General features: G+C 39.9%; 1 protein-coding gene across 1 annotated transcript; it reads left to right on the top strand.

Annotated features, from left to right (window-relative positions):
* The first annotated feature begins 842 nt into the window (after positions 1–842).
* hsbp1b (heat shock factor binding protein 1b) lies at positions 843–15,271 on the top strand. Its single transcript, XM_078544565.1, has 4 exons — positions 843–987; positions 8,725–8,791; positions 11,022–11,119; positions 14,023–15,271. The coding sequence occupies exons 1-4, from the start codon at positions 943–945 to the stop codon at positions 14,032–14,034; spliced, it is 222 nt and encodes a 73-aa protein (XP_078400691.1). The 5' UTR covers positions 843–942; the 3' UTR covers positions 14,035–15,271.
* Positions 15,272–16,211: the final 940 nt, after the last annotated feature.

Genomic DNA, 16,211 nt, shown 5'->3' with positions numbered 1-16,211 from the left:
TTAGTCTACTGCATTCGCTGCTCCCAATGTGGTTTCCTCTACATTGGAGAGGCCAAACGCAGACTGGATAACTGCTTTGTGGAACACCTTCGGTCTGTCCACAAGCATGACCCAGACCTCCCTGTCGCTTGCCATTTCAACACTCCACCCTGCTCTCATGCCCACATGTCCGTCCTTGGCCTGCTGCATTGTTCTAGTGAAGCTCAACACAAACTGGAGGAAAAGCACCTCATCTTCCGACGAGGCACTTTACAGCCTTCCGGACTGAATATTGAGTTCAAAAATTTTAGATCATGAACTCTCTCCTCCATCCCCACCCCCTTTCCGATCCCCCTTTTTTCCAATAATTCAGATAGATTTTTCTTTTCCCACCTATTTCCATTATTTTTAAATGTATTTCCATCCATTGTTTTATCTCTACCTTTTAGCCTATTTCGATCCCTTCACCCCACCCCCACCAGGGCTATCTGTACCTTGCTCGTCCTGCTTTCCACCCTTAATGTCACCATTAGCACATTTCTTAGCTAATCTCACCACCATCAACACCTCTTTGTCCTTTTGTCTGTGACATCTTTTGGTTATCTCCACCTATCACTGGCCCTCTATCCAGCTCTACCTGTCCACCCTCCTCCCCACCCCCTAAACCAGCTTATATTTCACCTCTTTTCTATTTTTCCTTAGTTCTGTTGAAGATTCATATGGACTCGATCGTTAACTGTGTTCCTCTCCGCAGATGCTGTCAGACCTGCCGAGTTTTTCCAGGTATTTTTATTTTTGTTCAAGTCAATTGAGCTGCGCAGCAGAGGGACGGACTACAACTCCCATGATGCAGCGGGGAGGCGGTGGATTCTCGCGAGATCCCGGCGCTGGCGGTGAGGAAGGTGTCGCTCAGCCAAGGGTTGTTGTGGTAACTGAGCTGCTGAGGATTTAGGCTTCACGAACATGTCGGAGACGGACCCAAAGACGGTGCAGGATCTGACCGCTGTGGTGAGTGAGCTGGGGCGCGGCGTGGTGATGAGGGGAGCTGCTCGACTGCAGGCTCGGGCTGTGCCGGTGAGAACAGGCCTCAGCCCTCCTGACTCTGTTTCCTTGGCTGCAGCTTCACCTAAACCCAGACTGGCCCAGTCCTAATGGGGCTTGGAAAAGGGCTTCACCTAAACCCTAAACCCAGACTGGCCCAGTCCTAATGGGGCTTGGAAAAGGGCTTCACCTAAACCCAGACTGGCCCAGTCCTAATGGGGTTTGGGAAAGGGCTTCACCTAAACCCTAAACACAGACTGGCTCAGTCCTAATGGGGCTAGAGAAGGGTTTCACCTAAACCCTAAACCCAGACTGGCCCAGTCCTAATTGGGTTTGGGAAAGGGCTTCACCTAAACCCTAAACACAGACTGGCCCAGTCCTAATGAGGCTTGGAAAAAGGCTTCACCTAAACACAGACTGGCCTCGTCCTAGGGGCTAGAGAAGGGCTACACCTAAACCCAGAGTGGTCCTGTCCTAATGGGGCTTGAAAAAGGGCTTCACCTAAACCCAGGCTGGCCCAGTCCTAATGGGACTAAAGGGCTTCACCTAAACCCTAAACACAGACTGACCCTGTCTTATTGGGACTGGGAGAACACAGTGCTTCTGATAGGGCTTTAGGACTAGAATCCTAGAATTTTTTTTTGCTTTTATTAAACACTTATTAAATGGCATTTCAGGTCACCATACCTGTAGCTTTTTAGTATTCTTTTATAAATTGTACAATTTATGACCCATTTAGAGATTACGCTTTTACATAAAGTTGCCAACTCATGTTGGAAGCATTCGTGGGGATTTGAACACATTAAGTGTGTGGACATAAGGCTTTGAGATATCTGATCATGTGACCTCTGCAACTACAACTGAATTTCCCTGCTAAAAGATGAGCCTCCTGTAGTTTTATCCTCCTGTTCAGTAGTTTTGTCCTCTATTGTCCTAGAACCAGTAGAACATCTGTGAGCAGACAAAAATGGGGTGGCACATCAGCACCTTCTCAAGGGCAACAAGTGCTGTAATAAACAACAAATGCTGGCCTTGCCATTGATGCCAACATCCCATGAAAGAATAAGAAAAAGGCGAATACACCTGTCACTGGTTGTAATCCTGTAGCCCACTGATTTTTAATGCTGAGAATAGAGCCAGAATCCATCTTTTAAAAAATTCTTTCATAGGATGTGGACATCGCTGGCTAGGCCAACATTTATTTCCCATCCCTAATTGCCCTTGAGAAGGTGGTGGCGGGCCACTGCCTTGAACCACTGCAGTCCCTGTGGTGTACGCACACCGAATCTCTGTTAGGATGGGAGTTCCAGGATTTTGACCCATTGATAGAGAAGGAATGGCGATATGCTTCCAAGTCAGGATGGTGTGTGTTTGAAGAGGAACTTGGAGGTGGTGGTGTTCTCATGCATCTGCTGCCCTTATCCTTCTAGGTGGTAGAGCTTGTGGAGTTGGAAGGTGCTTGTTGAAGGAGCTTTGGTGAGTTGCTGTAGCGCATCTTGTAGATGGCGCACATGCAGCCGCTTTGCACCGGTGGTGGAGGGAGTGGATGTTTAAGGTAGTGGATGGGGTGCCAATCAGGCGGCTGCTTTGTCTTCGATGGTGTTGAGGTTCTCGAGTGTTTTTGGAGCTGCACTCATCCAGGCAAGTGGATAGAATTCATCACACTCCTGATTTGAGCCTTGAAAATGGTGGACAGGCTTTGGGGAGTCAGGAGGTGAGTTACTTGCTGCAGAATTCCCAGATTCTGACCTGCTCTTGTAGCCACAGTATTTATGTGGCTAGTCCAGTTCAATTTCTAGCCACTGGTGGCCCCCAGGTTGCTGATAGTGGGGGATTCACAATTTGCAACTCCTCAGATACTGAAGCAGTCCAAGTCCTAATGCAACATGACCTGAACAATACCCAGGTTTGGGCTGACAAGTGGCAAGTAACGTTTGCGCCACACAAGTACCAGGGAATGACCATCCCCAACAAGAGAGAATCTAACCATTGCTCCTTGACATTCAGTGGCATTACCATCACTGGAATCCCCCGCAATCAACACCCTGGAGGGGTTACCATTGACAAGAAACTGAACTCGACTAGCCATTTAAATACTGTGGCTACAAGAGCAGGTCAGAGGCTGGGAATCCTGCAACGAATAACTCACTTCCTGACTCCCCAAAGCCTGTCCACCATCTACAAGGCACAAGTCAGGAGTGTGATAATACTCTCCACTTGCCTGGATGAGTGCAGCTCCAACAACACTCGAGAAGGCTGACACCATCCAGGACAAAGGAGCCTGTTTGATTGGCTCCCCATCCACAAACATTCACTCCCCCTTCCACTGGCGAATAGTGACAACAGTGTGCACCATCTACAAGATGCACTGCAGAAATTCACCAAGGCTCCTTAGGCAGCACCTTCCAAACCTACGACCACTACCATCCTGAATGATAAATGCAGCAGATACATCGGAACACCACCACCTGGAATTTCTCCTCCAAGCCACTCACCATCCTGGCTTGGAAATATAAAGCCGGTCGTTCACTGTCGCTGGGTGAAGATCCTGGAGCTACCTCCCTAATAGCACTGTGGGCGTACCTACAGCACATGGACTGCAGCGGTTCAGGAAGGCAACTTACCACCATCTTCTCAAGGGCAATTAGGGATGGGCAATAAATGCGGGCCTAACCAGTGATGCCCACATCCACGAATGAATTTTTTTAAAGAAGCTCGGTCAGTAGTGGTGCTACCGAGCCACTCTTGCTGATGGACATTGAAATATCCCCACCCAGAGTACATTCTATTCCTTTGCCACCCTCAGTGCTTCTTCTCAGTTGTGTTCAGCATGAAAGAGTACTGATTCATCAGCTGAGGTCGGTGAGGAAGTGGTAGGGGGATGGGAGCTGCAGTAGGTTGTAACCAGCAGGAGGTTTCCCTGCCTATGTTTGACCTGATGCCATGAGATTTCATGAGGTCTGAAGTCAATGTAGAGGAGTCCCAAGGCTACCCCCTCCCAACTGGTGGGTCTGTCCTGCTAGTGGGTCAGGACACACCCCGGGATGGTGATGGTGCTGCCTGGGACATAGTCATACTCACGGACTCGTATAATGTAGACAATGTCATGCTGTTGTTTGACTAGTCTATGGGGTTACTTTCAAGCCCCCAGATGCTAATAAGGAGGACTTTGCAGGGTCGACAGGCTGGATGTGTTGTTTCCAGTGTATAGGTCGATGCCAGATGGTTCCAGTTTCATTCTTTTTAGACTTCGCTAGGCCATTTCAGAGGGCATTTAAGAGTCAACCACGTTGCTGTGGGTCTGGAGTCACATGTAGGCCAGACCAGGTAAGGATGGCAGATTTCCTTCCCTAGAGGACATTAGTGAACCAGATGGGTTTGCAATGCAACAATTACCAGTGGTTTCAAGGCCAGTATTACCGAGATGAGCTTTTAATTCCAGATTTTTTTTTTATTAATTGAATTCAAATTCCACCAGCTGCCATGATAAGATTTGAACCCATGTTCCCAGAGCATTACCCTGAGCCTCAGGGTTACTGGTCCAGTCACATTACCGCCTCCCCTGCACTGCACAATACCACATTTAATAGGCCCATTAATTCTCCTTAGCTCCTTGGACTCAGCTTCTATGTGAAGGTGGCAACTCTAAATTAGAAGCCGTAATCAGCACTGATCCCATCCGTACTTGCACTTGACACACCAGAAATAGCCAGTACAGATGTTCTGAACCAAACTGAGATACCACAGAAGGGGTTGTGGGCTCTGTGTTTGGGGCACTTCTCACAGGGTACAGTGTATTAAACTAATCACAACACCAACATTTTGAAACCATTCCCTGTCAAGGATTGAATAAAGGAGATTTTTCATAGAATTGTAGAAACTGCAGCACGTTCAGCCCTCCTAGTGCCCTTGCTATTGCTGACATATTGTCCTATAATCCCATCGCCCCTTCCACCCAAGCCTTTTATATTCCTATTTTTCAAATACTTATTCATTTCCTTTGAAGCCCATACTTCAATCGCCACTCGTAGTGAGTCATCCTATTGTCCAATAGCTTTCATTTCAAGAACTAATTTTTTCCTTCCTCCATGTCCTCACCACCACATTCTTGGTTGTTCCAGTGTGAATCCTTAGTTTCCAGATCACCTTGTTCTCTATTTGTCACCAGCGGAAACACCTTTCACTGTTTACCCACAGTAACTCCCCAGATATCACTAGCTCCTTTACTGGCAATGTGACTAGCCATGCCTTGCCCTTGCTGCTGTTATTATTGCTGCTTCCAGCTCTGTAGAAAATGCTTGTTCCCACTCCCACCCAATTTTCCTGTCTGCGCCTCTTTGTCCTGTTTGATCCCTAATCCCCAGTGTCACTGTCTCTCAACTGCCACAACCCCTGCAAAAGTGCACACTCATGCTCTTGTCTTGCTGTTGAAATCTTTAGCCACACTTTTGCTCCCAAAGGACCTGATTTCTCCAATGATTTATGTCTTGCGAGACACTTCAAAATTTTGGCACTCACATCCTATGTTGCGCTAAGTTCCATTTGTCCATTATTTTTACTTCCTTATTTCCCTTGCCAATCGTTCTCTGGAATCTCTATTGGCTTGCTATGCCCCAGTGCAGCAAATTTGAAATCCTGGTTTGACTATACTGCACCCTATCTTCTTAAGCTTGCCATCCAAGCTCGTGGTTTACTGTTGTCTGATTCTGAGTTCTTGTACATCCTCCTTATTAGTGCTTGCTCCTTGATTGCAAAGTTTTCAGTCATCTAGTTGTTGGTCTCCCAATCTCCATAAGTTATACCTGGTCCCTTTATTGCCATTGTTAAAATTCTCTTCAAACTTTCAGCTTTTTTCAAGTTGTGCATTCAGTCATCTGTTCCAATTCTTCCATCATTTGGTTCTTTCTCTTTGTGAACCAAGATGTTGCATTTTAAAGTATTGTACAAATTAAAATGGTTTAACCCTTGTAGAGAGAATTCTATGCTTTTTTTTAAAGCATTGCAGCTCAGTCATTGGTTGGTTAAAAAAATCCCTAATACTGCAGTGTTATTGAGATGACCACAGTTTTATTGCTGTAATTAAAATAAAATTAAACAAACTGAAAAAAATAACATTTTAGATCCACAAACTTTACTATTGCCTTATAAAGTTTAAAATACTAAATATATTATCATCTCTTATCTGTATACAATTCAAAATAGTATTTTACAGCTTTCTTACTTATGTATGAAAATTGAATTTGCCCATTTGCCCTGTGTTTGCAGCATGCAGCTGAGACCCATGTCAAAATTGATTTTCAATTGACTGCATACTGTTTCCATAGCCCATTTCATATGATTGAAAAACAGAGAACTCTGGAAGTGCTTAGCAGGTCAAGAAATATTTCAGCATTTGTGGAGAGAGAAACAGAGTTAAATTTTCAGGTCAATGACCTTTCATCAGAAAGCTGATCAGCCTGAAACATTAACTCTGATTCTGTCTCCACAGATGTTGACAGCACTTTTTGTTTTTATTTTAGATTTCTAGCATCTGCAGCATTTTGCTTTTGCCCACTTAATATAGTTGTAGAATGATGGAATGTTCCAGCACAAAAACATGCCATTCGTCCCATCAAGTCTTTGCCTTTGCACAAGATACTTAGTCTAATAGAAGTCTGCTAGCCTCACCCAAACTCTTTAATGTACCTCCTTTTTGAACAGTCATCTGAAGCCCTTTTCAAATAATTTTTGTCCACCTCTTCAACAATGATTAGCCGCAAAGAATTCTGTATTTGACCCACATTTGGTGTAAAATGTTTATATTTCTAACATTTCTTTTCATTATTTTGTTTATCTTAACTTAGTGCACCCTCATAGGAACAGGGTTAGGCCATTCAGGCCCTTGACCCTGATTGGCCGTTCAGCTAGATCATGGTTGATCTTTATCTTAACTCCCATGTAGCCTGCCATGGTTTCACATTCCTCAATACCTTAGCTTCACAAAAATCTATCAGTTTCAGTTTTTAAATTTTCAATTGACCTAGTCTCAAGAGCTTTTTGTGGGAGAGAGTTCTAATATTGCTCTGTACTTCCCATCAAAGGAAAATTTCTCTCTACTTTTTCAAATCCTTTAATTATAATCACCTCAATTAGATCGCTAGCTCCTCTAATGGCAAAGCTACTTGCCTAACCCTTGCTGTTGCTTTTGTTGCCACTCCCAGCTCTCGTTAATCTTTTATACTGAAAGGAATACAAACCTCACCACTGCAACTTTTCCTCATAATTTAATCCTTTTAGCCCCACTATCATTATAGTGAATCTGCATTGAACCCCAACTAAGCCTGATATATCCTTGGAGTTGTGGGGCCCAGACTGAACACAGTACTCGAAATGTGATCTAATCAAAGCTTTATATGACAAACATAACTTCTATCTCTTTGTATCCTAGCCCCGTTAAGATAAAGGCCAAAATTCCATTACTCTTTTTAATTATTTTTTTGTACCTGTCCACTAGCTTTCAATTATCTTTCCAACCAGTGAAATCGATAACTATTTAACTCCATCACAACTATCTTGAAGACCTCTTATCAAGTCACTCCCTCAATCTTCAGTCAGATTTAATAAGGACTAATTCCTGAAGCCTCTCTTCTTATCCCTGGTGCCATCTTAGTGAATCTATATTTTATGATATATGTTGCATCCATGTCCTCCATGTGATACACAATATTCAAACTGCTACCTAAACAGGCCTTATATAAGTCAGCATTACCACCTTGCTTTATTATCTTGGTGCAAACCAAGCATCTCGCTTTACCTTTTTTTTATTACCTTACTTACACAGATGATTAATGGTTGCAGTTCAAATATCTGCATATGGAGATTTCTTGCTCCCCCCCCTACTCCTTTCAATGTCTTGCCATTTAAGGTATATTACTTTTCCTAATTCCACCAAAAATGTAATGCTTCAATTTTTCTACATTGAACTGCACATTCAATTTTTCAGCTTTTTTTCTGTGTTCTGCATTGAACTCCACCTATCTGCTCATCCTGCTAGCCCACCTATGTCCTCCAGCTGGCTTTCGCAATTCTCATTATAATTTGCTTTACACTGTAGAAAATTTCAATATTGTTTCCTTAATTTCCAGATCATAAGAGCAACCACAGCAGAGACCTCTACGAAACATCACTTACCACAGCTTTCCTGCCTTTTATCCTTATCATTTGCTCTACCTATATGGAAATAAGGGACATATCAATACATCTTTGGCACAAACTTGTGTGTTTTTGGAAATTGATTGAAATCAAATTTACTGCACTTCCTAGATCTATCCTCTGTTATTTGTTCAAAGATTTATATATATTTGTTCAATATGACATACTTTTAAAAATTAATGCAGACAGGCCCCGTTTAACTCATACGCCAGCCTTGGTTCAGCGACTGTTGGCTCTGAGCCTGGCAGTTGTGGATTTTAGGCCCACACCAATACTTGAGCTCATACTTAAAGCTGACATTTCAGTGCAGTACTGAAAGATATTGCAGTGTCTGAGGCCTGAAGATCAGAATTATTATATAAAAATGTTTTATTAATGCTTTATGGTAATGCTTTGAATAAATGTGTAAAATGCAACATTGGTCTAGCACTGACTGATGCAAACAGTTTCTGTTAAGGAAGTTGCAAATTTTTGTTTAAAGCTGGTAAACCATAGTTCACTTATGTTTTTCAGGTTACCACGTTGCTCCAACAGATGCAGGACAAATTTCAGACAATGTCTGACCAGATCATCGGTAGAAATATCCTTACTTTCAAAGACAAATCAAGTTTCAAGTGTATATGCTTGATAAAATGAGTTGATGCAGCGTGAAAAGAGACTTGAATGCGGTATAAAAACACCATGTAGACCAATTAGACTGAATGGGCTGTTTCTGAGCTGTAAATTTCATCTAATTTTGCAATGCACATAGATTTTAAGTGAATCTCAATAGCTTTATACTAGAATCTTTGCATTGAATTTATTTTGTATAAATTTTGTGCAAAAGTTGGCATGATTTTGTGCACTGACTCCAATGCCCAACCTAGGTGATAATTTTGGTTCTAGAATATCTTACAAACCAATTGTGTTAAGTGTTGCCTCTGAAGGTAAGACCTCTCTATCAGTAATAACCCTGCAGCTCAAGACTCTTGCATTACTTGCCTATGTGGACTTTTTTCCAACATTAAAGAAGGTCTGCAGCAATAGAGGCAAGTTCTGTGATTTAAAAGGGACGTTGGAAGGGACACTGCAGCTAAAACAATGACATTATTGATGGTGAAAATTCTGCTTTTAACTGGGCTAACTGTGGCTATATGACATTGGTAGTAACTTGTTTGTTTTACCATGTTCTCCATTAAATACAAAAGTAGAAGATAAGTTGCTTAGAAACAGTAGGATTTAGCTTCTGCATGTAGTGATTAATCAGTTATAAAGATTGACCAGCCTTTGCTAAAATCACAGCCTAGTTGTATTATTACGCATGTATGGTTGGGTATGTTTTTTGTGATTGGTCGAATCAGCTGTGACAATCTTTCCCAGCTGCAGCAGTATATTGTGAATAGGAATACAGTATTGCTGATCTATTTGTATTTTTAATTGAAGCTCAGAGTCCCATCTGTCTACCTGACATAGAGGAAGTTTGGATAAAGATACTTTGCTACCCACTGAGCAGAGGTTCTCTTGTTGAATATATAATAACTGATACTATACCTGTGCTCATGCGCTGCTTACTGGCACTTTTAATGTAATCCTTAAAATTGGAGTTCTAAATATCCAATTTGTCTGACCGGAATGTGTTGCTGAATGTAACCTATCGTTGAATGTTACTATACATCCAACAGTGTGCTGTGCTCACTGGCAGCTTAAACATCTAGAACTCTACTTTTTAAATAGAAGGATCATGTTGATGAATGTGCAGAAACCAGCTTGTATTATTAAATTCTGTGGTGGTACCAAAATTACTTTTGTGACATCAGAAGATTTTTAAATTGAAGAACATCTGGTAGTCTTAGATAACAATGAGTTGGTTGGAGTTATCAATTAAGACATGACCAAGCCAGTCATTATACTCAAAGCAAAGCTTTTGCTTTTCCTCCCCCAATGAAACTGAGTTAGCAAAAAGTGCTATTTGCAAAGCATTCATTCCTCTTTTGTGCATTGTATGTTTTTGCTGAGGCCTGGTTTCTTTGAACAACAAGAAAAATTTGCATTTATATAGCACCCTTAGCATTCAAAAACATTCCAAAGTGCTCCACAGAGCCAGTTTAGAGCAGGAGAGATTAGGAAGGGTAACCAAAAACTTGGCCAGAGAGGGAGTTTGAAAAACAGGGATTTCAGGAGGCAGTTGCAGAGAGTAGACAGTTGGAGACTTGGCCACCTGTCTCAATCTTATGTAGAGTCATTCCTGGGGAAACCAGTAGTTCTGTCAGCTCTATTTTTTTTTTAAAAAACTCCTGGTTTAAGAATCTTTTGAGTTTCTTGAAGTGTAGAATGTGAAATTTTCAAGTTGTGTAAGATAGTTTGAATGTTATCTGATAGACAGCCATACAGTACAGTGAGGGTTACATTAATCCCTAGGATCTGGGTTTGAATCCAGCCTGTGCAGGAGAACAAAGAAATAGCTTTGCTAGTTGTAAAAGTTCTAAGTGAAAACATTGGGCAATCTCTGATTTCATTTCTAATAGATATGAGTTCATAGCACAGCCTTTTCCAGAATTAGACATTAAATTAGCATTCTAATTCTGAGACTATAATGATGGCTAAAGCAGGAAACTAAAATGTCACACTGATTCTGAAGTTGGGGTTGAGGTGCATTATTGGGGAAGATTATTGTTTAGCCTTTGGAATTTGAGAGCTTTTTGAACTCCACAGAAGGTCGTGTTCTGTTTCCTGGCACTAACGATATTTGTTACTTTAAATGAACAAATTTTAAACCATTGCTGAAATTTGCCCAAAGAAAGTTTAAAAAATGTTTCTTTGACACCTTTCACTTGATGAGATGAGTGCTCGCATCGATGACCTAGAGAAAAACATTGCTGACCTCATGACACAAGCAGGAGTTGAAGAAATAGAAGGAGGAGAAAACAAGGTAAATGTTAAACATTTAAAAACACCCTTTCCTCGCTCCCTCTTCCCCTCACTTCTCTTATCTGATAAACTGGTCAAAATGCCAAGTTTGAAATCCTTCAAGTGATTTGATGAGCGAATAACAATTTTATGGTTTTTTGATTGTACACAATTAATATAAGTGCAAATTTTAGCAGTCAGTGGAATTTGAGAGATATAGAGGACTGATGATGGGTGCATTGTGTAGACAAATGCAGTGATCTCAAAAAATAATCACATTTGGCTAATATTTCTTGTATCCTGGGTGCTAGGGCCCTGATGTAAGGTGCCTTCTGCTAAAGCTGGGAAATTATGAAAGGGTTTTTATGGCAGATTTAAAAGAAAAGCTAGTAAGGGATGTAGATAGCCAGAAAGTCAACACCATTAAAATTTGAACTTATAAAGATGAAAGATATTGAAGTGTCTGCTTCTTATAGTGGCTGAGTAAATTTGTTGAGTGGGTAGCTGAGCCGTATAGATGGGAAAATCCCAGGTTTGATCCCTTGTCTGAGGAGGGTTACGACTGCCTTAATGCAGTTGAGGTGGAGAAAGGATAAAATAACTCCTGATTGTTATATCATGACTTTTGCTGAAGGTGGGCATGTATAAACATTTGGGCTGAGGGTCAGTTGTGATGCTGTTGATATTGAATAGCCAGGTAACACTCACTGTCCAGGTTCTCTCGCATAGCCCCCGCTTGTCTAAAATGACGGAGTACTAATTGATCAGTGTAATGTAGCATTCCAACAAGGAATTGAACTTCCAAGAAAGAAAGGCATGGGAAAATGTTGATTCAGAGTTAAATATGCCTATTTTTAAAAGAAGAAATATTGGCTTGTATTCATTATTGACCCATTTTTGTTTTCTGGTTGTAGAACAGATCTAGTTGATTGACACGCCCAACGGCAGGCACATTTAAATTGTCAACTAGAAGGCAGGGCCTAATATAACGCAAGGATGAGATTTTTCCTGGCACTTTGGCATATGTTCATGATATAACTGTTGGTTTCTCTTTCTGGCTCAAATTCACTGTTTAGAAACTGTTCTGTCCCAAATTTCATGGAAATGGAATATGGGTATATTATAATAATACAATTTCCCTAACATCCATCAGTATTTAAATTTTCTTCAGCTCTTGCATCTCTCTCAGGTGGTGGTTTAGAACAAATATGGGGTTTATGTTTTTTTGAGTGATAGTATGATTAAACCTTTTATTATTCGTTCATGGGATGTGGACGTCGCTGGCTAGGCCAGCATTAACTGCCCATCCCTGATTGCCCTTGTTCAGATGGCATTTAAGAGTCAACCACATTGCTGTGGTTATGGAGTCACATGTAGGCCAGACCAGGTAAGGACAGCAGATTTCCTTCCCTAAAGGACATTAGTGAACCAGATGGGTTTTTACAACAATTGACAATGGTTTTATGGTGGTCATCAGACTTTCAATTCCAGATTTTTTTTTAATTGAATTCAAATTTCACCATCTGCCAGAGCATTACCCAGAGTCTCTGGAATACTAATCAAGTGACACTACCACTATGCTACCACCTCCCCATTCACAAAATAAATATCTTAAGTGCGCATTTCTCAACATCATTGCCAATGTCCAAAATGGATTTAAGTCAGTATTAATGGGCAAGTTTTGCACTAACAGACTGAGGACAATTGTTATAGGATTTAAAATGCCACTTCAGTGTGGTAGAGTAGTTGAGGTTGAGGACATTTTTAAGTACATTATGATATTGCACCATTTGTACACCATACAGAAGATTTGTCACTCCAGCTTTAAGATCGGTCACTTGGGATAGGTACTTTTTTTCACATCGCTTTGCTTGAAATATGCTCCTTCAATGTTCTTCTTCATTTTGTTGTTGTGCATAGTTAATAACAGACAAAAGCTGGAAGTAGATACGATGTAAATAGACTAAACAAAAGGAAGCAGAATTTGAAAATATTTTTATATTAATATCTTTATGAAGTAAAACCTGTTACTGGGAGACTGTTATAAATTGCATTGTTCCTGTAAAATTCAATTTAACTTTGCTTTATTGTCCATACAGAAATTCATTTTGGGTTTATTGCTCATTCATTAAAAAATTATGTATAAATGAATAATAAAAAGAAAATTATCCTATCACAGAGGTCTAAGTTCAATTACAATACATTAAAAACTATTCCAATGCATTGAAATAATAAGTCAGAGTTCCATCTTGAGTACATATCCTTATCCGTTCATCAAACTTCTGTCAAAAGTTATTATAGAGAAGGGCACAAATGAGTTCAAGAACCAATTTGTCCTGCATCTGAGGGATTATAGCCTTTTCCCTGAACACATCTGACAGTAAAACTAAGGCAAGAGATGATTCTCATTGTTCATGACGTTCTTTTGTCAAAATTCTTCAAGAGCAGATTTTATCAAGAAAGATCAGCTCGTCAAATACCCTTTCTGCCTGGCTCATTAACCTCTGTACACTTAAAGGGTCTGCTTCCCTTAGACAACAGTACCAGGAGAGACATGCAAAAAGCATAACATTCTCAACTATAACTGTATAAAAGATTTTTATGATTGTAGGATCTCCTGGAAAGGATATTAATTTTCTGAGGCTGCATAATTGTGTATGCCCTTGGCTAACACACCTGTCCACTGTTTCCTCCAATTCAACTTATCTGCTTTAATACCTACATACTTGTAGTGTGCACATCACGAAACTTCACAATTCCCAATGCAGTAGGAAAAATTCTGCAATCCTACATAATAAGTGAAAATTGACATTTGATCAATGTAAAACAGAGGCCCTTAATATGATAGTAAGCACTTTGAACTCAGGCGACTACACCATTGTCCTTGTGTGCTTTTTCAATTGTAATTTTTTTTTCCTTCCACAGGCTCCCAAGTAACTTGAAGAGGATGGTGGAAGGCATTTTCTTTACACCTATTCAGCTTATTTACTTAATTCAAGAGTTTGTGCTGTGCTAAATGCATTTTTATATTGAAAATAATGGGTGTATTAACAGCTGTATTTGAATTGTCTTTTGTAAGAAAATGTATTGCTTAAAATTTAATACGCATTCGGGAATTGTAAAATTGTTTAAAAATTGGGTACCAGATGTTAAATTTTTCTAAGTAGAAGACAATTTTGATGTAGCTAATTAAACTCCATTCTCTAACAACAGAGATATTTTAAATATTTTTCATTAAATTATTCACACAACACTGTTTTGAAATTAAGTTGGTTGAAGATCCATTTGAAACTATATTTGTGCCATTGTTATGTTTTTTTCCACTTGATATTTTCAGTAAAAGACCATGAAGGCCCGATTTTCTTCCTTTTGATACTGTGTACAAGCCAGCCCAGTGTTGTCTTATAGAAAATACCATAATTGTAGGGCAACTCCTGTTGCTAAGCATGCAACATACCTGTTACTAACCTAGTGATGCAGTGATGGATTGCTCTTAATGGTAATGTACTTTGCGAGTGGTCATTGTAAGTTTATTCTAAATGTTGGCTTTACTGGCTTATGAATAATTCTCAAGCAAGATTGCTCTAAAATGTGAGTGCCTGTGCTTAAATTGTTAGTGGACACCATATATTTTTCAATGTAGTTAAAATACTAAGAGTTAGCAATTATAACCAACTTATAGGTACTGACATTTTATTAGTAACAGGATATTCTAAATGGTGAAGGGGTAGAATTTTCACTATTTGTCGAAAGTTACTTGTGCAATTGTTACACATGTATGAATCATTTTTTAAAAAAGGATTGTTTTTTTGAATGCAATAAGCATCTATCTGCAATAGAAATTCTGGCATAATTTCGCTCATGGGACTGATCACAGTTAATGTGGATTTTTTTTAAAATGGCCTAAACTGTTTAATTGGAGCAAGTACATTGATTCAATGATCTCTTAATACTTTGGTTATTAAACAATTGACCTTCTGTACTGCTATGTACGTGTTAAAATACAGTGTATGTGTGTAAAAGTGTTCATCATTTATTTTTACTACGTTGGTCCTGACTTCTTGTGCCTGGCACTCTACAATGTGTTTGACTTTCTCTTGACATTCTCTGTCATAGCTCCAGCTAGTGTTTAAGCAGAATGTTTGGAAATTGTAATAAAATGTATAAATCATTAGCCCAAGAGTCAGCCTAATCTAAAGGTGATGGATACTCTAGTGTTGATTTATATGGTATTTCAGGTTACTCTGCTGCTGGCAGTAGTGTTAAAGTTATTTGTTGTTCGTGTTGTCCTTGACAGCTATTCCTAACAGACATATAAAATAAATCTCCTAGTACTGAAGTTTAGAAACACTTAAGCAGCATTTCCAGGCTTTTATTTAAAACTCAAAGGCTTTTTTTCTCCTATTTAACTTTTACATAATCTTCATGCAGTTTCTAACAAGCAAGTGCCTAGGTCAATTTTACCTAAGAAACTGAACACACTCTGTATTGATATTTTTTTTTAATCTTCTGAGTTAAGGTAGTGAGTGTTGATTTCTGTTCTTGAGGGGTATTGACGATGTTAAGATTAAAAACTAAAAATTTCACAAACCTCATGAAATGTGAGGGTAGTTTACATTATTACCAGTCACACATGCAGCATGATTACAAGACTTACACAGTAAAATATATAACATTTGTGAGTCAAAATTCTGTTGTATAAACAAAATTCAAAACCAAGCTGTACAAACAAGGTACTGTCTAAGTTATTAACATTTCTGCACCCTCAGTAGATTGTGCACAGTTAACAGGCCTGACTACATATCAGAAATGCTTCCAACACTTCACATACAATGAATTTGAAGTCACTGATTCTTCTGTGACCTCAAACTTGTCAGTTGTTTTGCACATAACAAGATCCTTCAACACAGCGACAAATTGAACAACCAATTAATTATTTTGGTGCTGTTGGCTGAGGAAAGTTACCAAGAGAAGTTACTGCTCTTTGAACACTATCCATCTGAATCAGTGGAAAGACAGACTGGTTTAATGCCTCATCCAAAGTGTGGAAACTTTAAAAATGCAGCGCTCCCTCACTATTGCACTGGAATGGCATTCTAGGTTGTGAGCTTGAG

The sequence above is a fragment of the Cetorhinus maximus genome, chromosome 6, assembly GCF_964194155.1.
Source record: "Cetorhinus maximus chromosome 6, sCetMax3.hap1.1, whole genome shotgun sequence".
Classification (NCBI taxonomy): Eukaryota; Metazoa; Chordata; class Chondrichthyes; order Lamniformes; family Cetorhinidae; genus Cetorhinus; species Cetorhinus maximus.
The sequence above is the reverse complement of the archived record's forward strand: the minus strand, read 5'-3'. Positions and strand labels throughout refer to the sequence as shown.